Source organism: Cheilinus undulatus, linkage group 4, assembly GCF_018320785.1.
Source record: "Cheilinus undulatus linkage group 4, ASM1832078v1, whole genome shotgun sequence".
Taxonomy (NCBI): Eukaryota; Metazoa; Chordata; class Actinopteri; order Labriformes; family Labridae; genus Cheilinus; species Cheilinus undulatus.
This window is the reverse complement of record NC_054868.1, coordinates 8,860,134-8,884,071: the sequence shown is the minus strand read 5'-3', so window position 1 is coordinate 8,884,071 and position 23,938 is coordinate 8,860,134. Positions and strand designations below refer to the sequence as shown.

The window sequence follows — 23,938 nt, the reverse complement described above, 5'->3', positions numbered from 1 at the left end:
CCCCTCTCCTTCTCTAGCACCAAACTGACTTTAAACACTATAGTTTGCCAGTGTATAATGTGAATATCATTCACGGAAATTTAACAAATAAAGGCATACATTGTAGCCTACCCACAGGTCATAACAGAGACTGAATCAAGAAGCTGCTCTCCATTTCTCCAACTTGGCTCAGTGCTATGATGCATGAGCGTGTGCTGTATGAAGCTCTCTGTCACGATGGATCCAGCAGGATTTTAGAGAAGTGACAGAGCCACAGGCTCGCAGTATGAAAGAATTTGCCACATTGTATGAATTTTCGCAGTAAAGGTAAATAAAACGCAGTGGAATCTGCATGCAAGGTCAGAGTACGTGACATTTTTTTGGATTATGGATCTGAAAAAAACGCACCTGAAAATAATGGACCCATTGTGTAAAGACCTTTAGTCCTTAAGAACATTTCTAACTGATCTACACAGGGCTATGTCTTGGTTTTGCTAAACCATTAGTGTGCAATAAAACATTTGCACAATTGTAGAATAATAAAAAACATGTCATTAAAAACATTGAACTCAATGTTTACTGTGTCTTAAACATTTTTAGTAACGACCAGTGTCTGGACTCAACAGATATCACTGTGGAGGTGTTTGAGCAAAGCATTTGTTAGTCTAAAAATTAAATAATCTAATTATCTCCTATGCTTATTTTGCACAGGAGATCGTTCATGCAATTTCTCAAATCATGTGCACAATTGAGTGTTCTAGTTAAGTCCTTGGTTACAGGATGCATGCTCATGTAAATGATAATTGCATTTAAAATATGAATGCTTGCATTCTGCAGGCAGGAAGTGACTAACTCAGCTGACAATTTCATGCATGGTGCAAAAGTTTTTAAACCCAATAAGCTAAAACAGTCCATCAAAACCATGAACAAAGGAATCCAGTGGTGAAGATGTATGAACACTCTGCCTGATGACATCATGGGAAAATTATGCAAATTTGAAATGGCAGTAGGTGGGGCTTGGATCGATTTACTCCCTGTAGACTTGAATGGATCTACAACATCAAATACCTCCTACACTGGACACCATTAAACACTGAGAAGTCAACACTTCAGTTTTTACTGTGTATTGTAGTGTGTCACATCTCCTCCCAGTTTGACTCCCAAACAGGGATTCAGTCTCTTGAGATCAAAAAAAGTTTGAAACTTTTGTACAGATTGTGAACATGAATGTTTCTGGCACCCTGATGGTTTAGAAAACCATGTAGCAGTTCCACATGGGGCATATGTTCTAAGACTATTTTTAAAGACTAATGTAAAATTTGACTTTGACATTTTCTGTTGAATCACTGCTCCACTGGGGAGCAGAAGAGTAAGGGTAAGGGAGCGTAGAGCTGCAGAGGTAGAGGTGATATGGTGATTTCTGTGCTTTAGCAGATCATCAGGACATTCTATTTCTTCACAATCTAAGATCATCCTATCCCACATTGCCGTAGCCCAAAGAATGCTGTTATAATGGTGCTGGATATTGTTACTTTGCCATATCCATGTCATCCTTTTGATTTCACGTTCTGCCTCCTGTGACCCCCCTCTCCAATCCAGGGATTGTGATAATTGGAAGTGTTAAGATCCACATGTTGGGTCTGCATGTGTGGAAAAGGTCCTATTTTGCCATCAGTGCTGCATTCTTTGCTACTCCTATGCAACATACACAATGTATTTTACCACTTATTTTACAGGTTTTGATCTCTAACAAAGCCTGATAGTGAGTAACATCTTTTTTTTGTTGTCATTAGTTTGCTAGCATTAGCAGTAAGCCCTGGGTGCCAGAGTGCCTAAGATTAGCTACACAGCTACTCGTGCGGCTGTAGATCAGTTCATCGGCACAACCAGTTTAGAGCTGCTAAGACAATATGCTGCTGGTTCTTGGTTCTGTTGTAGAGTTTTTAGGGATACGTCCCTTCTTAAAGTCCTCTGGTTGTTATTTTGACAGATTGTGCTGTCTCCAGGCTCTGACACGCTGTGTCGTCAGCAAGACAAACTTTTCTCTCACAACACAATCTCCTAAGTTGATAGAAAAACAAGTCAGATGGTTAATAATCCCCTCCAATGCAAACCAACAAAGGGCTTAAGAAAGGACATTTTTCACCCTCACTGGGCTCTGGGTGGCAGGGTAATGTAGATGTTTGGGGTCAGCTCTAGGAAAATTACCCACAGCAGCAATGGCAAACGGCGAAAACACTGCTGGTTCTGCTCATTTGTGACGTCATCAGCCAAACCTGAAAAGAATTAAGCATCTGTGTGTGTGAGTCTGTGAGTGTGTATTTGTGTGGTGGGTTAGCATGGAAGACCCGGAGCAGGGAGGAGAGTTAATATCAATCAGATGTTGAGCGCTACACTGAAAGCAGCCGGGTGGGTAATAATCATGATAGGGTGTGAGTTAGCGGGGTTTGACCCTGGCTGACCTGGGACCAGCCTGTATCCCTCCCTCTGGGGCCAACATCAATCCAGCAAAGCTCCTGAGGCTCGGGTGGATGGCGAGAGGGGATTTTGCCTTTGTTATCTCACGTGAGGCAGCGTAGAGGAGTTGCCGGCTTCGCAGCAGGGGCAGAGCTGGTTAGGATCCAGTGCAGCGGGCTGCTCAAGAGGTGTTAAAAGATTTTCTTTTGAACGACGAGTTGATTATTTATGAAACCGCCCTGTGTGATGATGATTAATCTCTGTAAATCCTTCATGGGTTTTCACTTTTTCCATTGACCCTAGAGCGATAAAAGAAGATGTAATTGTGAGGAACCATAAACATCCAATTTGCTTGGGCTATTTTGATTTTAGAAATAAAGTGAGAGCGCCTATTAGATAACAAATTAAGTTGCCAAGATTACCATTATAATACACAAGTATACTATATGGACAAAAGTATTTAGCCACACCTGTTATTTAGTGTTTGGTGTTTAATCAGATCTGTTGCCACAGGTGTATAAAATCAAACCCCAAGTCATGCAGTCTCATTTGCAAACATTTGTGATACAAAATGGGTTGTTCTGAAGACCTCAGTGACTTGAAGCTTTACAGTAAGAGGGTTCATGAAATTTCATCCCTGCTGGATATTCCACAGTCAGCTGTGAGTGATATCATTAGAAAGTGGAAGCGTTCAAGAACAACAGCAACTCAGCTATGAAGTGGAGGACCATGTAAAATCACAGAGAGGGGTCTATGGCTATGTAAGTCGCCAGTGCTCTGCTGGTTCCATAGCTGAAGAGTTCTGAACTTCCACTGGCATTAATGTAAACACAAAAACTGTGCAGCAGGAGCTTCATGGAATGGGGTTCCATGGCTGAGCAGCTGCATGCCAGCCTCACATCACCCAGTCCAATGCCAGGTATCAGACAGAGTGGTGGAAAGCACACTGACACTGGACTGTGGAGCAGTGGAAACGTGTTCTGTGGAGTGACAAATCACACTTCCCTGTTTGGCAGGTAGGAGAGTCTGGGTTTGGCGGATGCCGGCAAAATATAACCTTCCTGACTGCATTGTGCCAACTGGGAAGTTTTTTGGGGAAGCGGTAGTAGTATGGGGCTGTTATTCAGGTTTTGGGTTCATCTCCAATGAAGGGCAATCTTTTTTTTTTTTTTTTAAGGTTTATTCTGGGAATTTTTTTGCCTTTATTTGGTAGAGGAGGACAGAGTCGGAAACAAGGACGAGAGCGGGGGAGAGACATGCAGTAAAGGGCCTCAGGCTGGATTCGAGCCCGGGCTGTCCACTTATGTGGGGCGCACCTTAACCACTCGGCCACCTGCTCCCATAAAGGACAATCTTAATGCTTCAACATACCAAGACACTTTTGACATTACTATGCTTCAAACATTATGGCAACAGTTTGGAGAAGGCCCTTTTCTATTCCAACATGACTGTGCCCCAGCAGTGTTAACTTTGACAGCTATTTTTAATTTTAATCTTTAAATGAAATGCATTTTAGTGTTAGTCACATTTTAGTCATTTCTATCCTTTTAAGTTTTAGTCTAGTTTAGTCGATGAAAACTCAGAAACATAAATGTCTATTTTTTGGTCCGTAAAAAGTCCTCACATTTTAGTCTTTACTTTTAGTCCAAGCATTTATTATCTTCCCTAAATCTGGTAACAAGTCATGGTAGTGTGTTCCATGCCCTCTCCCAAACCTAGTATCCCTGCTTTCTACAGTTGAGGGACAGAATAGCTACAGCTGCATTGTTTTTTTGACAGATTTACCCACAGTGGAGAATTATCACAGATTTTGAATGACCAACGAAAACTACATTACATTTTAGTCCAGTTTTAGTCATCTTGACAAGAACTTAAACTTAGTTTTTTCAGTTTTAGTCATCACAGATCTATATTTGTTTTAGTCTAGTTTTTGTCATGCAAAAAAAAGGCTGTCAACGAACGTTTTTACTCATAGTTTTAGTTGACGAAATTAACACTGTGCCACAGTTCACAAAGCAAGGACTATAAAGACATGGTTTGATGAGTTTGGTGTGGAAGACCTTGAACAACCCACAGGGAGCTCTGACCTCATCGAGCACATTTAGATGAACTGGAACGGAGATTGCGAGCCAGGCCTTCTCATCCAACATCAGTTTATGACCTCATAAATGCTTTAGAAAATGAATGGCCGCAAATTCCCTCAAAACACTCTTGCCTCAAATCTTGTGTAAGCCTTCCTAAAAGAGTGAAGGCTGTTATAGCTGCAAAAGGGGGGCACCCCAATATTAAAGCATAATGGTCAGGTGTCTGAACACTTTTGTCCATATGATGCATGTACGAATACAAACTCAAGCTAATAATAACCGAAACTATGTTTGTTGTGTACTTTCTAACTGCCGTTTTTCAGTGATGTGCTGCTGCTCAGTCTAGCTAAACTACTATGTCATCAATTAATACATTTTTTAGTACTATGATGATGGTCAAATGTAATGCCAAACCACAGGCAGCCTCCCACTACTAGCCATAAGTGTCTCCATAGAGTGGCCTTAGCTCCAATTTCCTGTTACTACTACCAAAACTCCAACCATTCCCATGGTCTCCATTGATTGTTGGAGACATGAATATAACTTCCATGTCTTTCTGAGATGCTAGTATTGGACTGTCTCTAAATCTAGGCCATCACTGCTCTTTCTCTTTCAACTCTCAACAGCTTTTTGTTAAAAATGTGTCTGAAAGTGGGTGTTTTCATTAGGCTTTGGTTCTTTTCAATTGTGAAGATAACAGATATTGCATCATTACAAAAAGAGTGGTATAAACTGGCTCACTCCCAGGCTAAGATGACAGCCAAGCTGAAACTTTGGTGCCTCTGATTGTTCTCAAATCATGTCCTCTTTGAAATATCCCAAGTAGTTGCATCTGCTCCAACCCCAAATCTTGGTCACCAGCTCCAGGTCCCCGTCTTCTCTGATGCATGGCGTTTAATTTCCTGGTTTGGGACTGAGATGTTTTTCAAAGAGAGGAGGGGGATGTGGCTGACGCCCCTCTCAGACATTCCAGGAGGTCCAGAAAGAGGGATGGAAATGTAGAAAGATATGGGGAGATGGAGGAAAGGGGATCACGGGAAGGGTGGAGTGAGAGTTTATCAGTTTAAAAAGAGGGAGGGTTCGAGAGTGAGATTAAAAAAAAAACTGGATGTTTGCACTAGTTACGTGTCCTCATATACTCTTTGTCCTCTCCAGTGTGAAACTTTTAAACACTGCCCACCACTTTGTGTAATGATCCCAGAGGAGCAGGCCCAGACTTTGGATCCAGTGCTATTTTTGCCTCTGCCGCTTTATTTTTAGAGTTCAGTAGGTGTGATAAAGGTGTGCTTTGCCATACTGCTGCTTCTGCATGCTGTCAAACTGAATAATCTCTCTCTGCTTCTCTCCTTCCTTCTCTCTGTCTGCAGTATGGATGTACGGCTTTACAGACAGCCCGAGGAAAGAGGCCTCAGGTAGCCTTGTGTGTCTATGTCAACATGTTGAATTTGCATGCACTACTGTGCTTGAATGGCTGCATCTCTTTTGATTTTTCCCTTTATTTCTCTTCACACTCGAGCTTTCTCCTGACATCTGCTTTGCATGCGCTGTCACCAGCTTCTCCTTCCACCCATCTGCTCAAATTCAACCCCCTCCCTCTCTCTGCGCTCTGTCCATCCATCTCTGCAGGCCTGGTTGGCCAACACAACAGCTGGGCACAGTGCCAGAGAGTGAGAAACATGGACCTCAGGTCTGCATGTAGCGAAGTGTCTTAGATTGAAATGAGGTGTCAAGTCTGGTTCTTAACGTTCGCCTGTATCCTTGGCTCGCTGCCTGTGACCTCATTCAACTTTAGGTGTAAAGGAGTGACGAGTTGAGAGTGAAGAAGTGCAATTGAAATGGTCTTCTTTGCAAATAAGCATCAACCAAAGGAACATACTGTTTCCTGCAAATATAAACACATTTAAAGACACAAATACATCCACAGATCTGCACATCTGTTGAACATTTAGCCAGTGTTCTAGTGTTTTAATCAAGGCAATGCTGGGGAAAGACATGCATGAGCTGTTTCCTGCCATTCAGTCTATCAGTCTGAGTTTGGAAAATAAAGAACAGCTTGCCCCTTAAAAATCATTAAACATCATAAAACCATATTAGCAGGGCATGAAGAGCAATATTATATTAATAACTCAATTTGTAAAACACCCCTGTACAATTAATACAAAAAATACATGACTGTAGTAGGGCTGGGCAATATGGACTTAAAATCAATCAGTGCAAAAAACTATAACTAAGAAATGTCACAACAGTAAACTAAAAAGGAAATGGTATAAATAGCACAACAACCCGAATTCCAAAAACGTTGGGACATTGTGTGAATAAACAGGATGCAATGATTTGCAAATCTCATAAACTACATGTAAGCTGATGAAACTGAGACATTTCACCATTTCATGAAAATATTAGCTCATTTTGAATTTGATGGCAGCAACACATCTCAATATAGTAGGGACGGTGCAACCTTTAGAAGGAAAGATGGGTAGAAATTCTCCAATCTGCAACAAACTAAGAATCATCAGAAATATCTGTGACAAGGCTGGAGGTCTGCATTAAATGCTCATGATTTTCAGGCCTTAAGGCAGCACTGCATCAAAAACAGGCATGCTTCTACACTAGAAATCACTGAATGGGCTCAGGAACACTTCCAATAATCATATTTGTTATATCTGTATCATGCTAAGAAGAAGCCATGTGTGTACACAATCCAGAAAGGCAGCTATCTTCTCTACTCCTTTTAAACTGACTGAGGCAACATGGAAAACTGTTCTGTGGTCAGATGAATCAAAATTTGACATTCTTTTTGGAGATACCTCGTTCCACAGACCAAAGAGGAGAGGGACCACCCAGCTTGTTATCAGTAGGGCTGGGCAATTAATCGCAAATTAGATTAAATCACAATATGGCCTGCTGCAATTTTTAAATTTCAGGTGTTGCAATATTTCTTTAACTTGAAATGTGTCAATTTACCAGTATAATAAATAAATTTTTTGCAGCAGCAGAGATTTTGTCCATATTATGCAAACAGTCAAGTGTCAATATTTTTTAAAGTTGTTTAAAAAAATCCTCCTTTTTGTGTTTTATGAATGTTTTTCTTAATCAAAATAAGTTAAATAAAAATGATAATGCCCTTAAACAAAGCAAATGACATCACATTTGCAAAACGTGCAAAAATTGTTAGCTCATTCTGTCTAAAACGGATGAATTCTAGCATTACTTCATGAAAATCATACCCCATCTGCTGGTACTCAGCCTCATCTCCCCCACCCCAGCCACCTCCTTTATAGCTTAAAGCTTGTTGCACCCCCATATTCCGATTCCTGCCACCATGGAGTAATTGCTTTGGAAAGAATTTCATTGTTTTCAATACACATGGTCTTATTTATGGAGTTATTATTGCTTGTCAAAAAATACACAGGATTAACCCAAGAATAATTGCATATTAAATCTCAATCACAATATTTGGGGAAAAAATTGCAATTAGATTATTTTTGCAAATTGTTCAGCCCCTGTTATCAGCACAAAGTTCAAAATCCCGCATCTCTGATGGTATGGGGTTGCATTAGTGCCTATGGCATGAGCAGCTTACACAGCTGGAAAGGCACTATCAATGCTGAAAAGTATAGAGAGGTTATAGAGCTACATATGCATCCATTCAGACATCAAATTCAAAATGAGCTAAAAATTTTCATGAAACAGTAAGATATCTCAGTTTTAACATCTGGTTTGTTGTTTATGTTTTACTGTGTATAAAGTATGTGTTTATGAGATTTGTAACTCATTAAAATCTGTCGGGGTGACTACTAGCTTGAAGCAAAAGGGAATGAGAACTTTAGATCCAGCTTGTTACTGATATCGACAGGTATTGTAATAAACAGCTGTCGTAATGCTAAAGAGGGAGTTAGCAGTGTAGTTTGGCTTGAGTCCACAAAGAGGAGATCCTTAAAGGACCTGCAACCTTAAATTTACCCCTAGTGGCTTTTACAGCACAGAGCAGAGGAAATACAACTCACCCTGGAAGTCTACAAGCACTCCTCTGCTATAATGATGCAGGAACATTGCAGACAGCATGTAACAGGTCTTTAGGATTCATGATATTTCTCTACAAAGTGTGGTTGCCATTACAACAGCATAAAGCTCTTAAATAGGTGGATCTGTGCTGCTTTAGTACCCCGGGCTGACTTTGATTGCACTCTACACATAGACTGCTTACATCCTTAGCAATATGTTCCTTTTCTTTATTTCGCCTCTTGGGAGAGCATTAAAGAAAGACAGAGATGAATGCCAAGCCTCACCCGGTGGGGAAGTTAGGTTATGAGCTCTCCCTACGTGTTTCCTGCCTGCCTATTTGAGGAACAACATGTAGAGATGCCTAATTGTTTCTAAAAGCTGCAGCCTCTTTTTTCATTGCATTAGGCTATTTAAATGCATGACTGCAGAGCAACCTGTTTAATTCCTGTAAAATCATTACAAGGCCCACTGTGGAGATGCAGCCTTTAGTTGTGAGCTGCTTGTTCAGACTTTTTTGGGATCTTCTCTATGATCTTAAAGGACAGTGACATCTAACATGCAGGATGTGCTCAGCCAAACTCTAACAATACAAATCATGTTCAAGGTCTTATCTCATTCACTAAATGAGGGAGAGGCTGACTGCAGAGAATTGATTATCTGAGAAGCAGGCAACAGTGGAAAGATGGAGAGATTTGCTGACAAAGATTGAAACTTTCTTTCCTTGTCCCTGTCAGCAAAAGTAATTAAAAAGTGCTTGGGTTTTATCTCATCAGGGACTAATCTCAGTATTGTGTCATTGCTGGAGCTGACGGTCCTTTTCTCTTCATGTGTGTTTCAAGGACTCCAGCATCTCAGGATTTGTGAGAAGATCTTTTCTGTATGAGCTGAGCATCAGTTTTGTCCTGTAATAAAAAACAGAAGGCTGATTTTTAAACACATAGCTTTGTTAAGGAACAGTCAACATATTTATAATGCACCATGTGCCAAGTGATACAGGAAATCTCAGCATGTACTGATCCTGTTATGACATCATTTCCTCATTAATCTGAGCCCAGTTTTCTGCATTATAAGCCTTTATAAAGATTTCATATTGCTTCATTTTGCCAGCACCTGTAAATTTACAAACACCAATATTGGCACTGCAGTACATTCTGAGTATGGACTGAACTTCTTCAACACCTGTGAATGACTGAGGACAGTTTGCATGTAGCCAGATGCTAACTGCAAATCTGTGTTAATTTTGGCAGCTGTTTTTAATTTTTGTCTCAGTTTTAGTCTTTAGATGAAATGTCTTTTGGTTTTAGTCACATTTTAGTCATTTCTAGTCTAGTTTTAGTTGACAAAAACTCAAAAACATTTAGACCAGTTTAGTCCATAAAAAGTCCTCATATTTTAGTCTTTACTTTTAGTCCAAGCCTAAATCTGGTACCAAGTCATGGTAGTGTGTTCTCTGCACCCTGCCAAACCTGGGGTCCCTGCTTTCTACAGCTGAGAGTCAGAATAGCTACAGTTGCATTGTTTTTTGACAGATTTACCCACAGTGGAGAATTTTCACAGATTTTGAATGTCCAACAAAATTTGCATTACATTTAAGTCTAGTTTTAGTCAACTTCAAGAAAACGAAACTTACTTTTTGTCAGTTTTAGTCATCACAGATCTATTTTTGTTAGTCTTAGTCTAGTTTTTGTCATGGAACAAAAGGCTGTGGACGAATATTTTTAGTCATAGTTTTAGTTGATGAAATTAACACTGCTGCAAATTGATTTCAATAATATGAAAAAGTAGGGCTGCAAGATCTTTTTACCAATATCCAATACACTGAAATGTTAGAGACTACTTTTAGCTGATACCGATATTGATACAGAACCAACAACTTTGGACCAGCAACTTGAGCACCTTAAACAGTAGTTCTTAAGTGGTGGGTCAGGACCCAAAAGTGGGTCATGGAGCAGTTTCAAGTGGGTCGCGGATGTGTGTCTGGGAAAAAAATGGTGGCAAAAGTCTACTGCTTTTACTCTGTTTTATTGTAATAATGGATAAATTTTAATGTTTTGGCAACATTTCAAATCCCTTATCCCCCTTTCTTGCAATAAAAGAGTGATTTCTACCACGTCAGTGAAGTTATTTCTCAAGATCTCTGGAAAATTGGCTAAAATGTGCATGTTATCACAGGCAAAGGGGGTTGTAAAACATTGCCCTGTCTCTTGTTCCTGTCATAAATTCTGTTCATCGAAGATCTTAATTGCAGCATTTTTACTTTCTACATGTGCATTGATCAAAATGTTTGGAAAATCTGGGTTGCGATTTGTTAACAAAGATATTGGTGGATCCTGAGGCCAGACCAGTTGAGAACCACTGCCCTAAAACTCATTTTTAAGGAATAAACAAGGACGCAGGCATCTGGTTTAAACCCGACATAAAAGCCAGCATTATAGGCCAACATATACACTACTGCGCAAAACTTTTAGGCATGTTTGGGCCAAAAATTGAGTCTAAATTAAGGTGTTAATGTCAAATAGCCTCTCTTAGGGCACCATCAGAGAGGAAGGAGGATTGACACAACCCAGGTAGTGCTCTGGATATCTTTGCATATTACCTGGCTCATGGGAAAATTGTTGAAAAATTTAGCTAAGTCCACACATTTAGGGTGGAGTTAGGGGTGGATGTGGTGAGTCAGCACGGCCCAGCGAACTGTCTGGGCGGGTAGTAATAAGTTGCCATGTTGGTCATGCTGTGGATGTCCGAAGGGCCCAAAAACTGCAAGTGGTCTCTGCGCATATTACCTGGAGTGAAAAGTTCTAGGACAAAAGAAACGCCATCGAGCTTGACCTTGGCTGCCAGGCAACACACATGTGCGTAGATGTGTCGAGCTTGACTCTTGTCGCATTCCTTTGTGTAATGTGTCTCCAAGTGCCTAACCAGGTTGCTGGTGTTGAAGTTGGAAACAACTTCCCCTTGAAATTACAGCCTTGCACACTGTCCCTGTCACAGTTTTACTCATCTGACTTTAAAGTGTAAAATGCTAAATTGCAGACATTTATCTTGCTCCGTTATGCACCTCCAATGAGTTCTTTGCTCTCCAAGCTTAGCTAAGTGAAGAAAAATATAAGGTTAAACAAAACTGTATTGTATAGGTGCATAAACACATGTATTTGCTAATATCCCAATACCTGCATTTTCTGCAGTATTGGCCGCATTTCAGATACTGGTATTGGAATCAGAACAATGCTGCTTAATATTAAAGAATACAAAAATGTAAGCCCCTGTACTCAAGCTTGGTCCAAAACACGTAATATCACTGCAACAGTGCATCTTTTTTTTTCTCCTCTCTCTGGCAAAAGTTTAGTTTCTGCTGACATAAATAAGCTGCTTTAGACTTTGGGTAATATGTAGTGCTTAAATGGGTGTGATAATGCATCATTATATGATAACTAAGTCGTGGTTTAAAGTATTTACTCAGAAAATTTTGTGATTACTTGTAAATATACTTTTAAAGCTACAGTAAAATATTTACTGGCTTCTTGTGAGACTAGATCGGTCTCTTGCTGTTGGCCTGGCGTGATTAAAAACCAATGGGAAAGAAAATACCTTGCTCTTGTCCATTCAGTTTCATAATTTATCAAAAGCACTTTTCAAGTGCATGAAAGATCACATTTTGATGATGAGAAGGTAATCTGACAGCACAGTCCTTCAAACATCTCCACCAGTGGCTCAGGTTGCCAGGCACAGCCATGTCATTTCAGGTCTGCTGCTGTTTTTGCCAGGAAAGAGTCACAGGATGTTGTGCAACATTTCTGTTTGTGATTTTTTTTTTTTTTTTTTTTTTAAATAATTCAGCTTGTTAATTACTGAGTCCAGAGCTGCTGGTAGGCATAATCTTTTAATTTGGTAAAGAGTCAGTTTTTCTGCTTCAAGTCTTCATGCTAATAGTGTTAATGAAGCCTGACTTCAAATAAAATCTGAAATTTGTATAAAAAAAAAAAAAAAAAATGTGCAGGGACTTTGAGGTATTTTTGGGTCCCATGTTATATTTTTTTACTAGTAACTTCCTTTTTGATTCTAAAGCTCTCCAAAAATAATGATGTCTGGATACTCCAAACAAAAAAAGAAGTCAAAACTTTTGTCATTTTTTGAGCATGTCACTATCAAATGTGACATTCAGGCAGTAGTTACAGTTGCAGCTGCAGGTTAAATGTCATCTAGTCTGTGGAAAACTGGTGCTGTCAAGGTGCATGCTAAAATTGTTGGTAGTGTTTGTATATTTATCATGTTCTTTAAATATTTAAAGTAGATCAAATGGTGAATGTCACAAGGAACAGTAATGTGTTGCAGATAATCAGATGTCAGTGCTCTGTTTAGTCAGCAGGGTCACATACAGTTGATGTTTTTTTTTTAATCTGCATGCCTCGTCTCCTTTTAGCATTTATGGACCAAGTCAGCCTCTCAACAAATCATAGGATATTAATGAGTTTGTGCTTTTTCCATTTATCCTTATACAATTTCCCTCCATATATTTCCAGTCATGCATAACATGTAGGTCAGTATGTTTACATGTTGTTAGAAAAAATAAAGATTTACCATGCCATTATGACTGAAATTGGACTTTTAAAAGACACATAAATACTGGGGCTGGGCAGTTAGTTAAAAATTAGATTAAATTGCAGTATGACCTGCTGCAATTTTCAAATCACAGATGTAATATTTCTTTAACCTAAAATTTGAGTCAAAATACCAGTTTAAAACATCTTTGTTACAGCAGAGATGTTATGCATTACTTATCATGCAATCATTCAGACCCTTTTTTTTAGAATAGTGTACAAAAATTCCGTCTTTCTTCATTTTTTGTACATTTTTCTGATTAAAATGAAGATGTTATAAAAATGATCATTCCCATCAATACAGTCAAAATCATCACAATTACTTTTTTTTTTTTCAAAATTGTTCAGCCCTAGTTTTATCTAATATTGTTTTGGTTATAATATGCAATGGTTTATTGTGTGTGTTTGTTGGAAATACATAAGACGATTAACTTAAGGAATAATCACATATCAAATTGCAATACTGGGGGGAAAAAAAATCGCAATTAGATTATTTTCCAAAATCATTCAGCCCTAATAAATACTCTACCTCTAATGTACCTCACTTGACCCAAACTAGACTAGGTGTTCTAGGCCTTCCCAACAGTGCTCCTGCTGGACATTGGCCCAGGTAAGCAGCTTGAGTGTGCTGCATATTACAAGTCTTGTTATTGTCTGTTGTCATCATAGACTAAAATGGTAGCTGCATCACTTTAATAACAAAAGCAGAGCATAGAGTACGTGTGAAATTCACAGTCAGACAGACTTCTGTCTATAAATCAATTCTCATCTGGTGCTCGTATACTGGGGCGACAGCAGTCCTGTTGAATGGCTTAATTGAGCTACACTGTAGCATCCAACATCAGTGCCTGACCTCATAAATGCTTTACAGAATGAACGGCACAAATTCCCACAGAACATTCCAAAATCTTGTGGAAAGACTTCCAAGAAGAGTGGAGGCTGTTGTAGCTGCAAAAGGGGGCCAACTCCATATTAAAGTACATGTATTTGATGAAGTATGATTACAGTGTCGTTGTTGTAATGCCAGGCAGTGTAAAGAGTGAATATCTAAACACTTATTAAATATTTGGTACTTTTTAAAACTAAATCGCAGAAATTCCGAATTTGAGGAAAAAAAGCTCATGGTCTCACTGGGTTAAAAACTGTGGATCATTCTTCCAACTTCCTCTGTGTCCATGAAGCAACTATTTTAAGCTCTGTATCATTTTCCCTCTGATGTCTTTCACTTTGCTAACTCACAACAGTCCATTCACAGAGGTTATTGCGTTAAAAATGTGGTTTCGTTTAGGAATCACATCATGGTGTGTGTTGAAATAATAACTCAATGCTGAGTTTTTGTTTGAACACTGGACACAAACCCCTGGTCTCCTGGGCAGATGCTTAGCATTGTTTGACTCACCCATCACCCTGACCTCTACATATCAAGATCAACAGTGATATAAGAGCCAGATGTTGTGAATAAAGTTTATTTTTGTCTCTTTCTGACACTGATTGCAAGACAGCATTTATTTTATTTTATTGTATAAAGTTTCTAGATTTTCTTTTTTATCTTTTTTACTCTTATTGGTGATAGTGTTTTTTGTTTTTGTTTTTTTTTTGTTTGTTTGTTTTTTTGTTTTGTTTTTATACAGAAAATTAACAAGCAGAAGGCTGGTATTAATACTTGTATTCACCAAAACGGATCACCTATGGTCATGCTCTTCCTTTTTAAAAAAGGATGTGAAGAATTGTCGTATTACCACTATGGTAACCTGACATGCCAGATACATCGTTTCATGTATACATTGCATAGGATATATTCACATTCTTCTGGAAACCTCCCATTAAAAGCCTTTAGAAAGGGTGGGACTTTTCAAAAAATTATTGTAAGGTGATTGGACAAACATTCTGTCTGTCACATTCATTACAGGCCAATCAGAGCAACAAGACAAAAGGCCGTAGTCAGGCATGAGCAGCTCCAGTAGTAACCTGAGCTCGACATTTGATGAACAGTGGAGTGTGTTGGTGGATAAAACTCATGCCGTGGCCGGTCAGGAGAAGTGCAAAACCATCTTCTCCGTGGGTCTTTGCTCTTGTTTTAATAAAGAAAAGCGTCCCAGTTCTGATTAAAGTGCCGCCACACTATGTCTACATACTAGCAATTCCATATACCAGCTAGCAGCTGAACAGCTAACCGGCAAATTCATCTGCTTTGTCCTGCTGTTGACCTGTGGCTTGTACCATCATCTGGGATGTAATGTTGACATAGTGATGAGTTTTAAAATGGGGAATCTGTGTGTCGTGTTGAATCTTGAAATTGACTGGATGCTCTGTGTATTTGTGATGTTAGTCTGGTGTGCTGCGTCAAACATGGAGGCTAAAGTTAGCAGCTAGCTGCGCCAGCCTTCGTTCCTCTTTGCAGATTAATATCTCGCTTAATTTGGTCAATCATCACTTGGTTTGAATGGTTATACATTCAATGAGTATAACCCTGAACAAACTACATACGTTATTTCTGTTTTCTAGATCCTAAAGCTGTCATACCAAGCTGTTCCTACGACATGCTAACTGCAGAGCTTCCGGCAAAGTGGCGAAAGTGCTGACAAGAAGGCAGCGACTATGAACTGAAGCTACAGTGGCTACCTTCATTACAGTTTTAAAAGATGATTTGCACACGATTTCAGGAATGTTTATGAAAAATGATAAAGAATTACTTGAGTCAGTATTCTCAGTAGTTAGATCAGTGAATCAGTATTTTTTGATCCCTCTCATAGATAATCAGTATCAACAGCAAATAACCTATTTGGGGCATCCCTCATCAAAATGTCCCCATAAATGGGTGTCAACAAAAAACATGGCTGCATGATGATCAGAAGTTCCTCACATGACTCTAAGAAATGACACTGCTGGCGTTGAAAAGGTTAAACATCAGAGCAGGAGAGAGAGAAAACAGAGCGTCCTAACCCCAACTGAAATGCTTTCTTCTTTTGTTTCACATAAACATGGACCCTGCCTCCTTCTCTCTCTCTTTCTCCTCCTCTCTACTCCACTCATATGTTTCTATTTAAGGCCAGCAGTGCCGACTACCATGATTGGTGTGTTCTCCCCCCTCTCCCAACTCGCCGTCCAACGACTGTGTCCCACAGGCAGTGGAGGGGAGGCCTTTCCCCTCAACCACACTGTTGATTTTCCACAGGGAAACTTCACCATTCTTCCACTCATTCGCTCCTCAGTCTTTCCCCCTAACCACTCTCAGCTCCTCTGTCTTCTTCTTTTTCTTCTGCCTCTTTCTGTTTGGATTGTAAAGTTTGCTTGAGGTCATGGATCCCTTTTAGATGCAAGATGCAGCCCATAAAAAGTTTTTCCTTCCATACTTTGCTTTTGTTTTGATTCCTTCCAATGCTTCTCAGTGCTTCGCTGTGGGCCGGGGGTCGACTCAGCTATATGGCCAGATGTTTGGGAGTATGCAGCCAAGTCGCGAGCTTGGGTTGTGATCAGTTCTGGTGGCAGGGAGCCGGGGTTGGCTCATGGCGACATATAGGGTGCACGGCAGCAGTGGCTTAGTAGGTTGCAGCGGGCGTTCGCGTGGTGCAACGGCAGGCAGGTGGCTGACAGCCTGTTTCTTCCCCTCAGGGATTGACAGCTCGGAGCCCATGGTGCTGGAGCAGTACGTGGCTGTGGCCAACTACGAGAGGCAGGAAAACTCGGAGATAAGCCTCAAAGCTGGAGAGACGGTGGACGTGATTGAGAAGAGCGAAAGCGGTAAGGTCTTCTGTTTTTTTTTTAACTCTGACAGCCATGCATACACAAAGATCCACACAAGAACATCATTATAACACATGCTGGAAGCAATACAATGTGGAAATGTGGCTCTCTGTTGCAGACAGTAAACCTACTTTCACATGTACATACAGAGAAGGATGCTCACTTGGCATCTTTCTCTCTTTTGACTTCACTCCCACTTAGTTTGCAAGGGTCAGTCTCATTCCCTTCTACACACTCTACGCTGCTCTCCCTCAGTCTTTCCCCTCTTTTCCCAATCTCCTGATCTCCCGGTGTGGGGCTTGGCACCACCTGGAGGTGCTGTTTGGCTGGCAGCAGTCAGTTAGATTGTTGGTTCAGAGGAAAGTACAGTTGTGGCTGAGGGCCAGTCTCCTGCTTCTTGCAGTAAGAATGTCAGGCTAAACTCAGAAGTAATTATTCTGGCTTGTAAAAGTGAGAATAGAGTGGTTAGTTGGATGGTTCTGTATTGGAGCCAGGCTGTAAAGGTGAATTTAACATCAGTTTGGTTACAGAAACATCCAGTATGTCTGCAATGAGCACCAGTCACAGAAGTCAGCTAAGGCTATTAAGATGATTTTAAAAGCTTAACTGACTTGAGGTCACAAACACAAGCATAGTTTCCACCAGTTCTAGCATTATAATCCTCTGAATTCATTCACAAGATGATGCGGCCAGACCGCGAGACCACACATCTGCCATTTGTAGTGACCATTTCACAGTGGAGATTCCACAGATACAAGATCTTAGAAACTTGCACAATGAAATATGACTTCAAAAGAATAACAGACATAGAGTTGAGTCAGAGTAGTCAACTGCAGTGAAAAACAAAAAGCACTTTTGTGGTATTTCCTATAAGACAGTGTGATGAAGGCGCTTGTGTCTCCATAATTCCATAAGCTGGTCCTCTCTTGTAACTTGGCTTGTGGAACAGTTGTGTTGATGTTTGCTGCTATTTTTGTAAGTTGTAAAACTACGAAGGATCTGGTTTGTTACACTTCCTGGGCTGCTCATTCTTATTGGCTGCTGCAGGTATTCCACCAGGCAGCTCAGTCTGGAATCATGAATGTCAAACATATTTGATGCCACTGGTTGGGGGTAAACTGTTATCAGTACTGTCACCAGAATAACTTCTGCCACAGTATGGATTTTTGCAACACAAAACTACCATAAGAGTGGTGAGTGACTAAATGAAGCATAAAAGAGTGATATCTGACAGACAACTGCTCAGTCCGACAGAAGGGCCTTTCTCAATACATCCAAGCAGCTTACTGCCTTTATTTGAATTGAGGAGTCATTCTAACAAAAAACTGCACTCATTATGCAAATTTACCAGTGAGTAAACTACTGTTGTCAATCGGTAGCAAGTCCACGGCATATTTTTTCTTGTGATTTAAAAAAAAAAGACTGACAAAAAGTGGTGTTGGCATTTGTTGGCCCTCTGAGGTCTAAGCACTTGCCAGTGCATTTTTGCTGTTTTTATTAGCGTCTTTGTTATTTTGCCTCATAGAAATGCAGTTCAAACACTTTCATGAATGGGATAGCCTCATCTTTTACTTGCCATCCCAAGTGATTCACACCTGGAGTTGCAGGGCCAGTAGGAGAGCAATGGGCACATGTTGTCACCTCTCCCTGTCCGTCAATCCTTTGTCCGTCCATCTTTTCCCACCCAGCTGACATTCCCTAAGGCCCTCCCTATCACAGATTTTGCAGGAGAATTAGACCTGTGGATCTTTGATAATGGCAAAGTGTTTGAATAATGCGGAACAAATACTGAGAAGCAGTGATGAAGCACAATGACACAGCTTCATTTTAGTTAGAAATAGCATGACAGGCAAAATTTGTGCTTAAAAAACCATGACAAAATTTCATTTTAGACATGTTTCCTGGACTTACCCATTATGTTATTCATATATTACACTTCTTTTGTGAAGCTAAGACTTCGGTAAACATATTTCAAAACAAATCAGCCACATGAGTGAAGCTGTGTTTTCACGAGAAATTCTAAAATGTCAGCTTTTTGGCTAAAATAATTCTTTACACAGTCCTCAAGGACAGAAAAATGGTCCAGCATCCATTAAGCTGAGATGGTCCTGAAAATTTTGATATAAAACACTTGGGTATTTTGTTATTTACAAGTACTTTTAACCCATAAAAACCTACGGGAGCGCTGGAACTCCTATTTGCATATGTATTTTTAGACGTAGGTAAAATTGTAACCAAATGAAATAGAGCAATAATTCTTTTTGCGTTTAAAACCGAAGTAACACTAACATATCAAACGTTCAGTGTATTCCAGAGTACTGTTTCTTTCTAGAAATATCCTTCCTTCTTTTGCAGAAATGTAGTACAAAGCGCACACATCAAAAACAATAGAATAAAATATAATTCAGGCTTTAATCATGTTATTTTCTTGCAGGTTACAAGACACTTCTGTTATTGTTTCAACATGGTCTTCTGCAAACATATTTATGCTCAAAAGAATCTGGCAGAGATTTGATTGTACTTTTGTAAATAGTTTATTTCTTATAAAGATGCTGTCTTTTTGCAAATTGAGAACAATTTCATTTTATTTTCGTTTTTGTGACAGTTTATAAAGATGAGTGTATTTCAAAAATGAAGTTATGACCGTACTCAAAATATTTTTTTTTGTGGTTTGAAATGATCTTGTACAACTTTTTTACAATCATAGTTATGAGGGATACAGCTATAACATCTCTGTATTTAGGAAAATGTTTAAAAAAACAAAAAACAGTTTTCTTTTTTCTCCTTTTTTTTTTTTTTGCACTTTAAGCAATTTAATTTGTTACTATGAACTTGTCACATATTAAGATTTGGGTTCTAAGCATTATATTGATGTAGAGCCAACTCAAATACTCCAAAAAATGGCACTACAGCATGTAAAAATGTAATGGTGGACTTGTTCTATGGTAGGTCACAAAGGGTTAAAAGTTGAATTATAAAATAATGTAAAAATCAAGGAAATACCCTCAGACCTCAGAGAGTTAAACAACAATTGGCATTTGCAAAAATTCAGCTTAAAAACATGTACCTGTACTTTGGCTCCAGCATGTTGACTTATCTTCTAAAACCTTTGAAAATATCTAAAAGGTCTATGGTGATTTATTCACTGATACATGTTATGATCTGTTGAGTTCTCATGCTGTTGTTGTGAGGAACACTTTCTTAAGAGTCTTTCGGCCTGGCTGGATTTTGCTTCTCACATCTTTGCGAAATCTTTTGGGGGTGACGATTTGCCAAGTGGCTCCTTATTTAGCTCCTATTTCACATCATATTTGTCACCACAGTCTGACAGTGTCTGCCACACAAGCCAACATACCTCCAGGAATCATTACGGGGGGGGGGTTTCAACAGCTAACATTGGCACCAGCTTTAAATGCAGCATTTCTGATAAAGAAACTCTGTTCAGCAATCACTGTGCTGTCTCACATGCAAGCAGACACTGACAGCTTACACAACAGAAAGCTTGGCCGTCATTCTCTCAGCTCTTATCTCTGCTCCGATTCCGTGTGAATTCATATGTCTCTAAGATATCTAGGCTAGCGCATCTTCGGGTGATTATGTGCCCTTTATGAGTCAGTTGATGCGTTTAACAGGCTTGTCAGTTTTGTCGCCTTAGTATGATTTACATCCACATTTGGCTCGTATTAACACGTTCCCTGTCAGCGTAAATGAGATAATTGTTAAATGAAGTTTTGAAAGAGGAAGGATGTCACAACAGAAAGGGTGTTTTTGTCATGTGGGTTTGGCTCAGAGTTGTGCACAAGGAAGTCGTTGTCTTCTTCATAATCTCTTGAAGGATGTGGATGGCTTCATTTCTGTCTCTCCTTACAGCGCTGTTTGTGAGTTTTTGAAATGTCAAGTGTTCCTGTAAGCTTCCAACTCCAGGGGACATTCATCTTTTTCTCTCATGACGTTATGAGAAACTCTTTAGAGTGAGGAGCATGCATCACTTTACTATTATTATTTTGTTCACTTAGAACACAGCCATGATGCCCATCCTGAATATCTGGCCTGAAAGCATGTGCACACCAGACCTATTGGAAAGCTTCATGCTGAATGTCCATACTAAATATAGATTTAAGATCTTCTAACAATACGAGCAACTTCAGCTCTTTTGAATCCCTGCCGAGAGCTGCGTGCTGTCGTCATTTACTGGGCCAAAGAAGTAGAGCAGCAGCCATGATGATGATGACATCACTGGGAGTCTGTGCCAAGACAAACACATCTGAGAGCTTGTATAATATCCCACAACCCCCTTTCTGCTTTCAAGGTTTTACTGCAGCGTCCTGGTCTGCGCGTGCTTACTTCCTTTGACGTTTTCAACACTGATACACTGACAGCCTCAAATTAAATCCAGTTTATTTCCTTTAACATTGAAGTTTGGGCAGTGCTGTCTTTTAATCCTCTCCAAGAGAAGCACACATACATACTTGAACAACTTTTTTTTATGTTTCTTTCCTGACTCCAGATGGTTTCATACATTTATTTTCTACTTCTTGCAGATATTTCCACCAGTTTTAAGTGTCTTCAGGCCTGACCTATCATAATTATGGGTTCATCTCCTGAGTCGGATGTTGTTTTGCCTCCGTGAGAAGTTATTGCCCTTGCAATTCTAGATCCAGCTGTTCGCTGGAGTGTGTCAAGAAGAAGCATTGTCACAGTAAAAACTGGTTTAAGCTGTATGGGACAGATTTTTGCTGTGTGTGTTTGAGTTTGTGTCAGCGGTTATTCCCCTGAGTGTTTAAAGTCCATGTCTGCATATCAACTCTCAAGCATCTTACAATTTAGGAATTGTACCGCAAAAGCAAGATTTATGAAGCACAAAAGGGGACTGGGGGGTGGACAGGCTGGAATCATCCCTCAGAGAGGAGTCGAGGCCTTGTCTGGGCCACTGTCCTGATTTTCTCCCTCCTGGTTTCTGCTCTGACATGGGAACCATTGAGCGTCTGGAGGGAAGAATGTCCCAGCTGGAGAAAATAAGTCTGCATATGCAACCATTTAAATTATATGGTGTGTAGCACTAAGAGGAGGCAGTGATGGGAGGGAGACCACAGAAAGGTCGGCATGTTTTAAAAACCTCAGACCTGTGCTAGAAACTCCATGAGAATCTTGAATGCTTGGAGATTCCTCTTGGCAGTTAGAAAAAGAACACCAGCATTCATACTCGACTAGCAGCAAGTTGTTTTATGTCAAGTTTGTTTTTCTTGATCATTTAGAGCAGTGGTTCCCCACTCTGGAGTCCAGGTACCCTTAACAGTGTTGCCAAAGACCTCAGGGGTATTTTAGCCCTGGCTGTTCTGATGTTGTCAACATTAGATGTGCATTACTGAAAACATGATGTACGACAGCGTATTGGAGCCACCCAAAAACAAGGGCTGAACGAATTGGAAAATTTTCTTAATTGCGATTTAATATGTGATTACCTCTAAAGATCCTCATCTCATGTATTTTCCAACAAAAAAAGCAATAATTAATTCTATGCTATTACCAACACAATATTAGATAAACTAGGGCTGGACAATTTTGAAAAAAATCTAATGTGATGATTTTGACTCATTTTGCAAATTGGATATGAACTGTTGTATTGAAGGGAGTAATAATTTTGATATAATTCTCTTATTTAACAAGAAAAACATACAAAAATGAAGAAAATTTGATTTTTTTTGTACACGTTTCTAAAAATATGCCACTAAAATGACTGCATGATATGTAATGCATCATGTCTTTGCTGCAAGAAAAAACTTTAAAACTGGTATTTTGACTCAAATTTCAGGTTCAACAAATATTGCAGCAAGCCTTATTGCAATTTAATCTCATTTGCGATTGATTTGCCAGCCCTACCAAAAATGCATGCCCCTAAGGTTTGGGATCCCCCCGCCATAGTCACCTAAAATCCTGTGGAAAACACTGAATGTCTCTGGGTTCCGTGGCAGAAACTTGTGCACCATCTGAATGGATGACAAAATGTACTCAGTAATTTAATGAAACCCCATAAAACAGCTCAGTGTGTGTTCAAGCTCTGGTAAACTCTGTCCTTGAATTTCTCAACACTGATTCACCCCCAGAAAGAAGAATTAAAGTTGCATTTGTTGCAATCTTTGGCAGATGTTACCATGGCATGGTGCCTTCATGTGACGTGCCGGAACGAGCCAGTTCAAATAGCAACTCCTTTCTTGGAACAGGAGTTCTGTCCTCACTTTTATAGCATTTTGAAACACAGGCAGTAGTGCTAATTGTAAAATAATCAAAACCGACATTGGGAACCTCTAACCAACGTAGAACTGCCCTGTCAATTATTTCATTTTTTTCCCTTGTAATTGTCTCTCCACTACCGCACAACTCCTTTAAAAACACACTACTGGCTGTGTAGTCATGTGATAGGCAGCCAGGTGTTACAAAGCATATAGCCTGCCAGAAACCCAAAGGAGAAGTAGTAGTCACGTGACTGTCCTATTGAGTCTGCTAAAACTCAAATCGGAGAGAGTCAAAGGTGTGGGGGTGGGATAATCATACATCAGTTTAACCTTGCAAATCAGATGGATACGCCCTTTTCCTTGTTTCTCACTGGTGAATCCATCTTGCAAGGCTTGCAAAGTGGAGTCTTGACATATGCAAGCAGCAACAAGAGGCCGGTGCCATTATGGCGGAAGAGATTAGCGTGGATGCTGCTAAAGCACCAGTTTAATCAGAACTTGATGACATCTCTTCGTTCAAAGAAGAAAAAAGAACAGTATTGAGTTGTTTTCTTTTCAAAAACGACAAAAGTCGTGTACAGACATGTCTGTAGTCACCATGGTTTGCGTTATGCAGCTCGATGTGGAGTTTTTCCTCGGTAGCTGCGCATGCACACCTCGGTAGCAGCGACAGTGTCACGTGTTTTGTTGCTCTGATTGGCCCGTAAAGATGTGACAGAACTTTTTTTTTTTTCTGTGTGCTTTTTGCACTTTGAGATTTCTCGAAATGAAAAATGCGTTATTAATAAAATCTATTATTATTATTATTATCATTCATCCAATCACCCTCCGAGTTTTT

The 23,938-nt window shown here is 39.8% G+C and overlaps 1 protein-coding gene across 4 annotated transcripts in view; it reads left to right on the top strand.

The window, feature by feature from the left end:
• The window catches only part of sh3pxd2aa (SH3 and PX domains 2Aa), a 227,897-nt gene that overhangs the window by 131,217 nt on the left and 72,742 nt on the right, over positions 1 to 23,938 (top strand). For 2 of the 4 annotated variants that reach the window (XM_041786332.1, XM_041786331.1), the window contains exons 7-8: positions 5,888 to 5,932; positions 16,736 to 16,864. In XM_041786332.1, coding sequence (XP_041642266.1) covers positions 5,888 to 5,932; positions 16,736 to 16,864 — 174 coding nt within the window. The remainder of the gene's footprint in view (positions 1 to 5,887; positions 5,933 to 16,735; positions 16,865 to 23,938) is intronic. The other 2 variants (XM_041786334.1, XM_041786333.1) reach the window with 1 other exon arrangement.